The 11,926-nt window shown below is 41.9% G+C and overlaps 1 protein-coding gene across 2 annotated transcripts in view; it reads right to left on the bottom strand.

Moving 5' to 3' along the window:
• Positions 1 to 11,926, bottom strand: part of igf2bp2a (insulin-like growth factor 2 mRNA binding protein 2a) — a 47,298-nt gene that overhangs the window by 5,197 nt on the left and 30,175 nt on the right. Inside the window, exons 5-15 of one of the 2 annotated variants that reach the window (XM_068572429.1) lie at positions 11,187 to 11,250; positions 10,010 to 10,300; positions 9,451 to 9,585; positions 6,684 to 6,806; positions 4,982 to 5,117; positions 3,287 to 3,424; positions 2,671 to 2,739; positions 1,859 to 1,981; positions 1,388 to 1,462; positions 1,097 to 1,228; positions 179 to 292 (exon numbers count right to left, since the gene is read on the bottom strand). In XM_068572429.1, coding sequence (XP_068428530.1) covers positions 179 to 292; positions 1,097 to 1,228; positions 1,388 to 1,462; positions 1,859 to 1,981; positions 2,671 to 2,739; positions 3,287 to 3,424; positions 4,982 to 5,117; positions 6,684 to 6,806; positions 9,451 to 9,585; positions 10,010 to 10,300; positions 11,187 to 11,250 — 1,400 coding nt within the window. The remainder of the gene's footprint in view (positions 1 to 178; positions 293 to 1,096; positions 1,229 to 1,387; positions 1,463 to 1,858; positions 1,982 to 2,670; positions 2,740 to 3,286; positions 3,425 to 4,981; positions 5,118 to 6,683; positions 6,807 to 9,450; positions 9,586 to 10,009; positions 10,301 to 11,186; positions 11,251 to 11,926) is intronic. The other variant, XM_068572430.1, reaches the window with a different exon arrangement.

Below are 11,926 nucleotides of genomic sequence, written 5' to 3'. Positions count from 1 at the left end.
CTTTGCTTTGCTTTGTTTATTGTAGGTTACATGATGCCCTTTGCACTTTACGAGGGACTGTCTCTCTGCATGCGCCACCTACATGATACATGGTTGCCAATGCGTTAATAACTAATCAGCCTAATTGACTGACGCCACCTGTGTCAGATTACAGGGCCTTAAGTTTTGTTGTACGTACCTGGCTAGCAAAGAAATGGCCGCTGATTTTCACAAAGACCTCATCGTTCTCGTCTGGAGTTTGGTCCCGAGGTACGATGACCTCAGCACTCGTAAGATTCTGCAGCTCATTTACCTGAGAGAGAGAAAAAAAACAGACTCCAGTAAACATTTTATTTTTCATTTATTGCTTATTTATAATACTTGTTTTGATCTTGTTTCTTTAAACATTTATTTAACCAGGAAAGTTCCATTGAGATTAAAACATCTCTTTTTCATGGGAGACCTGGCCAAGACAGGCAGCAGCATAAAAAACACATAGTTATAGACAGAAAACATAGAACAAGACAAGTTTAAACAGTCAATTTAAGAAACATTTACATTTTAGGGAACCTGCCTCTATTTCTTTTATTTTAGATTAAAAAGCGGTCAGTGGTAACAGTTCTTTAAGCTTTAAAACATTCTGCAATAAATTCCATGTTGAGGGGACAAAGTACACAAAGTTCCCAGAGTTCCCATTTCCGCACTGGCATACGAGACAGTGAGCATACAAACATCCTGAGAACGCAAAGAGTGTTGTCCGACACTTCTCTGCATGATAAAAACACACAGGTAGTTTGGGAGCAAGCCAAGAATTGCCTTATAAATAAAAGTGTACCAATTTTCTACTATGTCTTGTTTACCTATGCTCCTGTAATCCCATAATTTCCCCACAGCGGGACTAATAAAGGATTACCTTAGTTTATCTTATCTTGCTTTGAATTTCACCTCCAGCCTCACTTACAAAACGCACATTACTCACTGAGGTAAACTGAAACACCATTTCATAAAATCAAGCAAATCAGGTGCTAATTGATGCTTACGTTAAAGTAACATTAGTAAATGCAACTTTTTTTTCCATCCTCGATCATAACTCAGCACCATTCAAGCGTCAACTCACCGTTTTGCCGCCTTTACCGATAACCCTTCCAGCTGCAGTTGAGGGAACCTTGATCTGCGCCTCCAGTTTGACCTCCTCCTTTGCTGAGAAGAAGTTCTCCTCCTTCAGCTTCCCAAATATTCGACCCTGGGCCTGGAATACAGAGGAGGGAATGAGACAAGGAGAGACTGGGGAAATGGGGATACAGGACCATTTAAATAATCATTTCAGTAGCTATTTTATCCTCATAATTCCAGTGTTAAATTATTACATTTTGATGCATATTCATACACATATGTATTGTGATCTTACCTTAAATTGAGCCTCTGGGGTTCCAGTAATGATAACCATCCTTTCAGTAACATCTGGGCTCTCCGCTGGGGCAATCTGAGAAACACACACACAGACAGGTCATTGAGAGGTGGAAAATGTGTCCAAAAGATGTCAATGCACTGAATATACGAAATACTGAATCATCTGCGAAGTCTACAAATTTCTACAAATATAGCTTTAGAGTACGATATGACATTCTTTGACCAGCTGCTCTCTCCAGGCTGAGATGCTCAGCGTACTAGTCATCTCCTTTTCTAATCACAATTAACTAACATCCTCAGCTGTGGTCCATGACACGCTGCTGACTCAGCCAGCACTGACTGCCAACTTCGCCCTAACGCTCGCCGTGAAGCATTTAAGAATGCGTCGCATGTTGATCAGACAAGGTTTGACCTCCTCTTCCCCCTCCTGGAACCACAGTCGGCGCTCTATTGACGCTTACAAACCCACCTTGATGGAAGCTCCAGCGAAGTGGGCGAGTTGTTTGATGTGCTGGCCCTTCTTGCCGATCAAGGCCCCGACTGCCTGAGTTGGAATAAAGAGGTAGACAACCTCCTGTTCTGGAGCCTGTTGCTGAAAAAAGACCACACAGAAAAATACATTTCGCTACATGTTTACTAAACTCTGCTACTGATTGTGACAGGGAAAAATATTTAAAAACTGCTTCAAAATGTTTTATTTCATACTGAAAGCGATGACACCACATGCAAAGAACGCTAAACTGAGCTCTCTTTGAGGGTTTTCTCTTTGGATAAACATCCCGCTGTGTCTATGAGGAATATTTCCTATTAGGGCCGAGGGTTGCCCTATGTTTTTGTTTTTCTTAGCATGGTAACACTCATGTACTCAAAGTTTATGAAGCGATTTTTTTTTATGAGCCACAGGACAACTCTGGGAAAAGTCCCCTTCCAGAAATATTTGTGGTGTTCTGGTGACTGGGTGATGGTGCGCAGGAATGCCAGACTCAACATAGCCGCTGACTGAGAGGTTGTCACGGCCTCGTATTTATGTCCCGCTGTCCATTAGTCCTACACCTTCCTCTTTTTCTTCATACTTTGGCAGTCCTTCATGTATACCAGAAGTCACTTGCAAAGAGAGAGACTTTATAGAAAGCAGGATAAGCTTGAAGCTATGTAAAAAACAAAAAAAAAAGCTTTTTGCGTGCAAAAAAAACATTCTTTCAACTAATACCTATTTAACTAGCTTTTACAAAAACTGAGAAATTAGTAGTTAAGTCTGACTGTAGATTTTAGGGAACATACTGAGTGCTGGTGGCTGATGGCACTTGCTGGAGGAACCCCGTACATGCCACTGAGATGTGAAGAGTGACTCTGAAAGTGAAGCGACAAGCAGGCCGTTCAAATGGCGCACAAAGACTCACATTTAAGGACACATGCACATTTTCTACTCCAGCTTTTATAACGGGGGATTTCAGGGCATTAACTCGCTGTGAATCAGACATTAAGCTTCTTGACTACGAAGCACGCAAATACATTCTCACACACTGTCTCACAGCACTTTGACTCGACCTCACCAGCCAATGTGTGGAGACTTTGTTTTACTGACAAACTGACTCATCTCTGGAAAAGATGGGGGAATTCTAGTTGTTTCTGTCTGTGTTGTGTACAACAGCATGCAGGAAGACCTGAGTCAACATTGTGTTGTTTTTATAAAAAAGCACTCCAGGGAGAACCTGGTTTACCATGTGTTAGAAACAAATTGCTTTATCAAGTCCAAACGAATCCCTGCAGGAGCTGTGAATCGCTGAGCTGGGCGGGTAAAACCAACAGTGGTAAAGTCCTTCTAAAAGAAGCATTCAAACATTTTTTTTTACCACCTTTTATGTCTGTGTGCAGATGTTAAAACGAGCATACTCACCAAGAATGGGTTGTATCCTGCTGGTGCCATTGGGGGCACTGCGCCACGTGGTCCACCAGCGGGGGGCAGAACCGGCAGGCCAGAGGAGAAGATGCCCAGAGCGTTCAGGTTCAAGCCGGGGATAAGGTGGGCCTGTTGCTGTGCAGAAGAAGAATTGTAACCACAAGTTGAAAGCTAGAAGAAAGACAACAAATGGGAATTTCATTAAGGCTAATATTTCACAGAAGAACATGGTAATGTGCTGAGGAGCAGCTAAGTTTTCCTTTTGGTACAGTTAAAAGAAAAAGATAATCATTCTACAATGAGCACAACTTTTACTGCTAATAAATAGTAAAGGTGAAAAAATGGGAGCAAATTGTATAACTGAAAGTCAGGACTTTGTTTTATTTAAAAAAATAAAACAAAGTCTATGGTCCTTAAATCAATCCAACTGTTCTTTTTCATGTTTTTCTCTTCATCACCTGTAAGATAAGAAAGTTAAACGTGTCCTCCATAATGTACCACATATTATTAAAATGGTTTCTCAAGTAAATGGTTTCCATTTTCTTGAATATAAGCAAATGCTGTTTGGCAGCTAACATTTTTTTAACGGATTTAGTGAGAAAATAATTGCTTATTGTGTGGACCGTTCCTTTACTTCTACTAACTCCCCTATATATACCTATCAATCATGTAAAGTGTATTTTATTTGTGTATTTTGTCCTGAAAAAAAAACATGTATCAGATAGAAGTGAAGGATTAAGTGGTCTTTAATGGGTGGAAAAAAACGTTTGCACCTCTTAAGATGAAAAAAGCATTTTAAAAGCCACTTGACTAGGAATGAAGAATGCATTGTCACAACATCGAAAACAGGGCCGCTTGCTGTCATGATGGCGTTACGAAAATATACCACTTTTTTTGGTTTCACGTCCGCGAAGAGACACGCGGCCTCCTTTCACTTCCTCGTTCCCAGTGCGCTTCCTGTAATATCCACAGTGTCTCACTAGGTGGCCCTCACCGATTACTGGAGAGTGGATGCTCTGCATGACAGGTGCCAGATCTGCTCTCCCCTGTCAGTACAATTTAACCGCATGCAGCGTGATACTTCTTGATGATTATTTCTGAGGCCAAAATTGTCCGAGCAAAACGCAGGAGAACAGAATCCGATACTTGGACATCAATTCTGAGGAACTGCTGCTCATCGCGCACGGCATCATCGCATTGAATACAGCAGTCATCCCTATTTCTCCTCCTCTGAGGTTGACCTCTCCGGCTGGCTGCAGCACTGGTGATGTCATCGGGGCAGTGTGAGAGAGGAGCAGGGTGAGAGAGCGGCCTACAGATATCAGATGGATGCTGGGAAAAGCAGTGTGTTACAGCAGGAACACAGACACACACAGCGGGGAAGTGAGTGTGAGTCAGAGGCTGCATGGAACAGGCACACGCGCACACGCGCACGCACACACACACACACACAAGCACGCTGCCTTCAAACACTCACTGATGAGCTATTCAACTATTGTTTACTGTTATCCATTGACCGAGCAGACAACAACGGGTATTACTAATGCTCGAGGTAACATGCACTGAAAGGGGAGGCGACATCCTCCTACTGTATGTCATCACTACGCTGTTCACCTGTCAGTCTATGTGAGTCAACCTGAGATCATAACCACACACGAGGCCGGCAGATGGTAACCTTTAAGCTTGGCTTACGTTCATAGCAGCAAAGTCATTCTCGTAGGCTTCCCTCAGTTTCTTCATGATCTCCACCTCGGCTTTACAACTCGCCTCCAAGCTGCCCTTCACCATGATGGTCCTCTCAGGGTTGTAAATGGTTAAGTCTTGTTGCCTGCAAGAAAGATCACACACACACACACACACACAACCATATGTGGATCTACAAATACAGAGGACAGAAACACTCACGTTCTGCTCAACATTTCCTCAAAGTTTACTGAGTTGATTTTAATTGCGTTCCCTGTCTTTGTGTCGAACCACAGTGTAGTTGAAGGTTGTGTCATTACCATAAAAAAATTACATTTTCTTGTGAGCTAACAAGCAATTTAGTGTTGCATTTCCATAAAGTTGAAGGACACAGAAAAAGACAAAAGAATGATGACAACTGAAGCAGCAGAGATAGCATCACAGTCTGACTTTAAGTTCCCTAGTGTGGGTCAAGCGCAAAATCACTTCCTATTATGCAGCTCCATAGAGTTTCAAAGCACATAATTCACATCACATCATCATCAGAACATTCAGAAAAATCGGACTATTCAAGCCGTAATTAACAACTAGCATGTTGACGCAACTTACAAGTTCCATAATTAAATAAATATATTTCCTGTCTGGGAAAAAAACAGACCTGTCCTGATGATGATTAAACACATTTTCAAACACACCTTTCAAACAGCTACTTTGTCCCTCTCAAGGTCACGATGTGAATATTAGCACAGTGACACACATGAGAACATGTGTACTGCGGCAAGATATTTAATTAAATCTTATTGTGTTGTTCCAAATAAGGACCAATCTGTCTGAAATCAAACCATAGTCATCCATCATTAAGGTCAGAAAAGGTTTGATTGAGAGAGATTTTGCTCTGAAAGTCATTCACTTGGTTCTGATTTCTTTTTCTCATCTTCACAAGACATTTATACAGCAGGTGAACAAATTGCATCACAACTGAGAAAATAGCACAGCACGACTTAATCCATTATGACACGAGTCAAATAAGCGACTGCTCTATAAAGTCTGGAAGTTGTGTGAACAATGACAACTTTGTGCCTCTGAAGCGGAACCAAACTTTTCTCTCATCGCTGTAAGTGGACATGGAGGAAGCTAACGATAACGTTGCATAACCAATACTATTGAATGAGCTGTTTGCCTCTTTTTAAAACGGTCCCTCCCCTTCTCTCTTCATCTCTCTCCTCTTGTCTGTCACCTTCTCGGGGCTCATTACATCCTCAGAGCACACAGAGACAGAGCAATTCATTAGCCCTAAATGAACAAAGGTCGGTGAGCACGGCCTGTTAAACTGGGTGTAATTACCGCCTCTCTAATATGTTCTGGAGTGTAAGCAACTTTTTCACATTTGGTCTCTAACAAATCAGTTAAGTGAAATCACATGCCAAGTAGCTAATGAGCCCGATAGTAGAAAGGTGTGGCGCCAAGAAGTTGGAATCGCTGCCTGTAATTTGTCCTCCGGTTAAATTGATAGCAGTCAGAACTGCTGCTGTGCCAAAATGCCACAATCACACAGGCTCTCACGACAAAGTGTTCAAATACCCACCAGTGTGTGTGTGTGTGTGTGTGTGTGTGTGTCTGTGTGTGTTTTCCTCGAGGTGCCAGTATAGCTGCAGAGCACTGTAGGCGTGTGTGAAAACAGAAGGCGGGGGCAGCGGGAGAGGAGACTTACGAGGAGATGAAAATCTTGGACCCTGAGTCCTCCTCAATCTTCTTCAGGTTGCGACCCTCCTTCCCAATCAGCCGGCCCACGAGGCTGTTGTGGGCGAGGATCTTCAGAGGGATGTCCTCCGTCCTATACGCAAACACACACAAACAAACAAGCACACAATCGGGTTGGAAGATACAAGTGCTGCGGAGTGTCACTGATGTGGTGTAAGATATGTCATGATGTGATGGGGATGAACAGGAATCTGGACAGCTGGCCAGCTTGTGAAAGCACAGGGCCCAATGTTAAGACTTGAGCTATTTATTTAGTGCTGTGTGAACAATTATTCTTTTCTGTCTTTTACAAATGTTCAAAGAAAAAAATCCCAGATTTAGTTTTTTACGAGAAAGAAGAACACTTTAACGCATTCCTGCTGCAAGAAGACGGTATTCACTGCAGTTTACATTAAACAAACCACTGTTGCAACACAATAGGAGGAAAAGAGAAAGCAAGCTAGGAACCAACATGGTCTGATGATGTGATGCAGTCCCTCTGGGCATGTGAAAACAGTACAATTACAGATTTTAATTCCTCATTTATTCCAAGGAAGTTCCCTGGAAATAACCACTACATATTGATTAAATTGTGACAGTGTTGAATTGGTATATTTCTAATTGTTTAAAGTTTTACCTTTGGGCAAGCTTGCAATTTAACATAAAGAATAATAAAGTTCATGAAAAATGAAACCGCTTGTCAAATCTAATATTGAGCAATTAATGTAGTATCGAAGGTTTATCGTCAGAGTCACACAAGAGAACTTCCTCTTCCTCTTGAGGTTAGTAGATTAAAAAAATATGCAGAAGAAAAACAGATGGCGTAAACTGTAATTTAAGTGAAGTGGAATTGCGTCGCACAAATTATAATGATTTACCAGAGTTTATTTTCTATGAAATGGCTCGACAAAAACATATTTGTTTCTTTGGTCCACAGATGGGCAAAAATTTTAACGGTGGTATAATTTTGATAATTAACTTTCTAATGTCATCGCAGAAGCCTGGACTAATATTCAGTCCGATTTCTCCAGTATTATATCGTAAATGTTTTGTTTCCAGTGATTTGTAAATGGTTTTGTAGACACTGAAGGCCTGAAGATTTGTTTGTGAAATAATAATTCCGGATAAATTATGCTTTTATTTTGAAGTAATTTATCTGGGAATGCCTTCAAACGCAATTCAACTAACTAAACTATGTCAGCTCTCCGACCTTTGTCTCCATTTGCCCACGAAAAATGTCATGGTTATTGCCATGATACTTTCAAGAAATTAATAGTAAACAACATACCCATACAAATTGATATTGGGATAGGAGGAGCATACTTTCTAAAATATCTATATTTCTGTTCTGTGGGACAATCGTGAGGTGTTGAGTGTGTATGTAGGGTGTAGAGGGCAACCTGAAGCTGGGGGTTTCTTTTGGTCTGGGTCACAAACATGGCGATGTGTGTGTTTTGTGTGTGTGTGTGTGTGTGTGTGTGTGTGTGTGTGTGTGTGTGTGTGTGTGTGTGTGTGCGTGCGTGTGTGTGTGTGTGTTTAGGAGGAGGGGGTGGCAGGTCGGGAAATGTAATAATCTGTAGGCGTTGATCTTTGTTGTACAATTGAATAAGTTTAGGGTGAGCTGAAGGGCAAGTAAGGAGAGATGCCCGTGTTGTGAGTTTAGAGACCAAGTTTAGTGGTTCAGGTTTCACTGGGTGTTGGGACTTCTTACGCACAAAATTATAGGGTGTGAGGCAGTTGAGGCGAAGTATTATTTTCTAAATGTGTTGCTGAAAATGAAATGAGACGATCAATCCCACTCTGTGCAGTAAATAGGGAGCTACAGCCAGCAGCTGATTTGTTTAGTGTTGCACAAAGGCTGGAAACAGGGAAACACCGCTAACTTGGATCTGTCCAAAAGTCAAACAAATCCACCAAACAGTACCTGTCAAGTTAACTAATCAAAACAGGAAACAGTGAATTGTGTGTTCAGTCTTCTGCAGATGAAACACTATGTAACACACAAGATATCGTCAGATTAGCCGTTTCCCCCCTTATATTTCCCAAAATGTCAAACTTTTTCTCAGACGGTAAGAAACCTGGCTTTGATGACTTCCTAGCAATCAAAAAAAGAAGAATACCACAGATGTGATCAGAACGATTTAAGACCCAACTTCCTCTAGATGTCAGGATATTGGCAGGAAGTATGAAATATGTGTCTATGCTCAAAGCTTAACCAGGATACAAAAAACACTGGACACAAGAAAGAACCTACAAAATAAATAGCCTTTGACCCAGCAAATTGAAGTGTTACGTTTCCTAGAAATGCAAGTCTCTGGAAACCTGTTCATATTGCAAATCAATGCAAATGTCTTTTTAGTCCTTACATTTCCAACGCAGCGGTTAATGTAAAGGCGTGCAGCCCCCTTGACAAACAACGCACATACATGTAAATATGGACACATACGTAAGATGAGTGTTGCTGCTAAGATCCAAGAGTTTGAAAGGTGCCAAGCTCAATTAGGCAAGTTGGCCTCGTTTCTTAAATGCTAAGCTGCGATCACGTGTTAGTCTATGTGAGTGTATGAGTTACTGGTCCAAGCGAGAGAATGCACAGCGAGATTAAAAGGTGTACAGGCAGGTTAAAGGATAAGATTACAGCCCTGCAGACATTATGGCTAATCTCTCAGCGGGAGTGTGTACATGTGCCACATCAGCAACATCTCAGTGTGTGTATGCATGTTTGTGGCATGACTCACGTCTTGGTCTCGTTGGCTTCCTTCTGCATGATGTCCAGGATCATGCGACAGGCGGAGGAGCAGCCGTCGGGAGTTGAATGAATGGTGATTGGCTTTTCTGCCGCACCTGCATTTTCCTTCCGATGGATGTCCACTCTGAGAGAGGGAGGGACAGACAATTAGAGTAAAGTCCTCTTGCAATAATTATTTTGGTGATAAATGTAATGAAAAGAAGATTTTACCAATATTAAGGCAATATTACAATAACACAAAGGTGTTAAAAAAGGAGTGAAACCATTTCATCTGATGGTGTTTCATTCACAAAAGAAAAATATAAGGTGATAGTAAACGTGCCATGAATAATTTGGGCTTCTTGTTTCCAAAAAGCTTTTATTTGATTGCGCTTCCTTGTATAAAATCTCAGACTATTGGTTTTCAAATGCTAGCTTCAATACACAGGGCCAAAAGGCCCATTTCATTCAAGCCCCAGCTAAAAAAAAAAGCAGAGCTGTTTGAGAAGTTAATAAAATAATCATAAAAAAGTAGCAGCAACCAGGCCAGTTCATCAGAGTAAGCTTACTTGGACTGCGTCTGTTTGGTGACATTCTTGATGGTGAGGCCCTCCTTGCCAATGATGGCTCCCACATACTGAGTAGGCACAAGCATGCGCAAAGGAAAGTCGTGTTGTCTGGTGCGTGGAGCGCCAAAGTCTCCTGATGGCCCGGGCGGACAGTTGCCCTGGTCCCGGGACGATCGTCCTCCGCGCCTCGTGCGGGGAGCCTGGTCGGGCGGAGCAGCGTCCATGTCCACAATATATGACAGCTTGAAAGAGTAGTCCTCAAACTGGTGTCCCGTTAACTTCTCAATAGCTCTGGGGGGGGGGGGGGGAGAAGGAAATAAGAATAAAATGAGTTGGCAAAAGCTGATTACTTTCAAAATGTGACAAAATCTAACTTCTTCAGATAAACTTGCTTTTAACTATGTGTGTACATGATGCACTGAAACGTTCTAACAATAGGAAAACAGCTCAAACTCTTTGCTCTCTTTTTCGTCAAACAAGTAAACAGCACGTGACAGCATAACATCAGTAAGGAATGCCGTTGACACAGCCCAGTTTGTCTACTGAGTCTCAGCTGATTAGACCTTTTTCTTGTCACTGTCGACATTTTGACTCGTCGTAGTTGGAAAAGTTGTATCAAATAACATTCATGATAGCTGCGTTCTCCTTATAGAGGCTGTGTCTCACTGGAATAGCTTACCGGGACATGCAGTGTTAATGTTATCAATTTAGATATTGAAAGAATAAAATCTCTTCCTGCTTTCGGTGATCACCTGTTGCAGACAATAAAAAGATGTATTTGTTCTCTCTCTGACATATTTCACCTTCACAAACTAAGACTAAGCTAAGGCGACTTTTTAAAATTCCTCCACTGTGTGCGTCATGGAGAGGACAAGCTACATTTAGCGTCAAGTGAATGTACGCTCGAAGAAAAGTTGTTGTTTTTTATTGCCGTCCTCTCAAACATTAACGAAGAAGCAACTTCCATGTGTGTCTCTGTGTTTGATTACACCCATAAAGTGTGAAGCTCTGAATGACTTGGCCCTGATCCTTGTCGATGTACTTTTGAATTCTCCAGGTACGCACAAAGTACACAGACAGTAGGGAAACAAAGCTTCTTGTCTGTGAGCACACAGGTACATCACAAGCCTTTCTCTTGGTAACTGGCTGAATGAGAGTCATTATTTGTGCTGCTTACTCTTTCGCTTCCTCCTTGGTTGCGTACGTAACATTCACCACCGCTGTTTCTGTGTCCGTGTTCACTGTGAAACAGAGCGAGAGGGGAAAAAAAGCACAGGATAAAGTTAACAAATGTCCGAGCCACTTTTACACATGCCAACAGAGAGTCTTTGTTATTGCTGTATAGGTGAATCAGACACGTGTCCAGGTTCCCGCGGTGACCCAAAGAGTCTCTTCTCTGTGTGAATCCATTACAGCCATCAGCACACTGGCTTCCCTCCAGACCAACAGCTGCCTCAACAGACAGGAGCTGCTGAACACAATAGCCTCTCCGCCACTGGCACAATAACGGATTTAACTTCGACACGACAGCCCAAACAAAGCAAGTTATCGGTGATAAAGTGTAACCACTGGGTCACACCTTGGGAAGACTCGGAGCTAACGCTGCCACAGTTATGGGTTTGCTTCCCACTGCGACCACGCACGCTTTAAATGATTAAACTGTGGGCTGACTTTGACTCAGGTGTCCACAGGACAACACATGAAATGTTAGAACGAGCTCACAGTGAGTCAATTCATTAATTAGTTGATTGACAGATAATTAATTGGCAACTATTTTGACAATCTGTTAATAATTTAAATACATTTTCAAGCCAAAATGACACACATTTCCAAGTTTCAGCTTCTCAGTTCGGATAACTTACAGCTTTTTGTCACCCTTGTGTCACCCTTGTGGTAAATAGTATATTATTAGACTGT

This window comes from Clinocottus analis, unplaced genomic scaffold, assembly GCF_023055335.1.
Source record: "Clinocottus analis isolate CAN_PGR_092001 unplaced genomic scaffold, fCliAna1.0.p SCAF_12, whole genome shotgun sequence".
Lineage (NCBI taxonomy): Eukaryota > Metazoa > Chordata > Actinopteri > Perciformes > Cottidae > Clinocottus > Clinocottus analis.
Note: the sequence above shows the minus strand (reverse complement) of the source record. Positions and strands in the feature narration are given on the sequence as shown.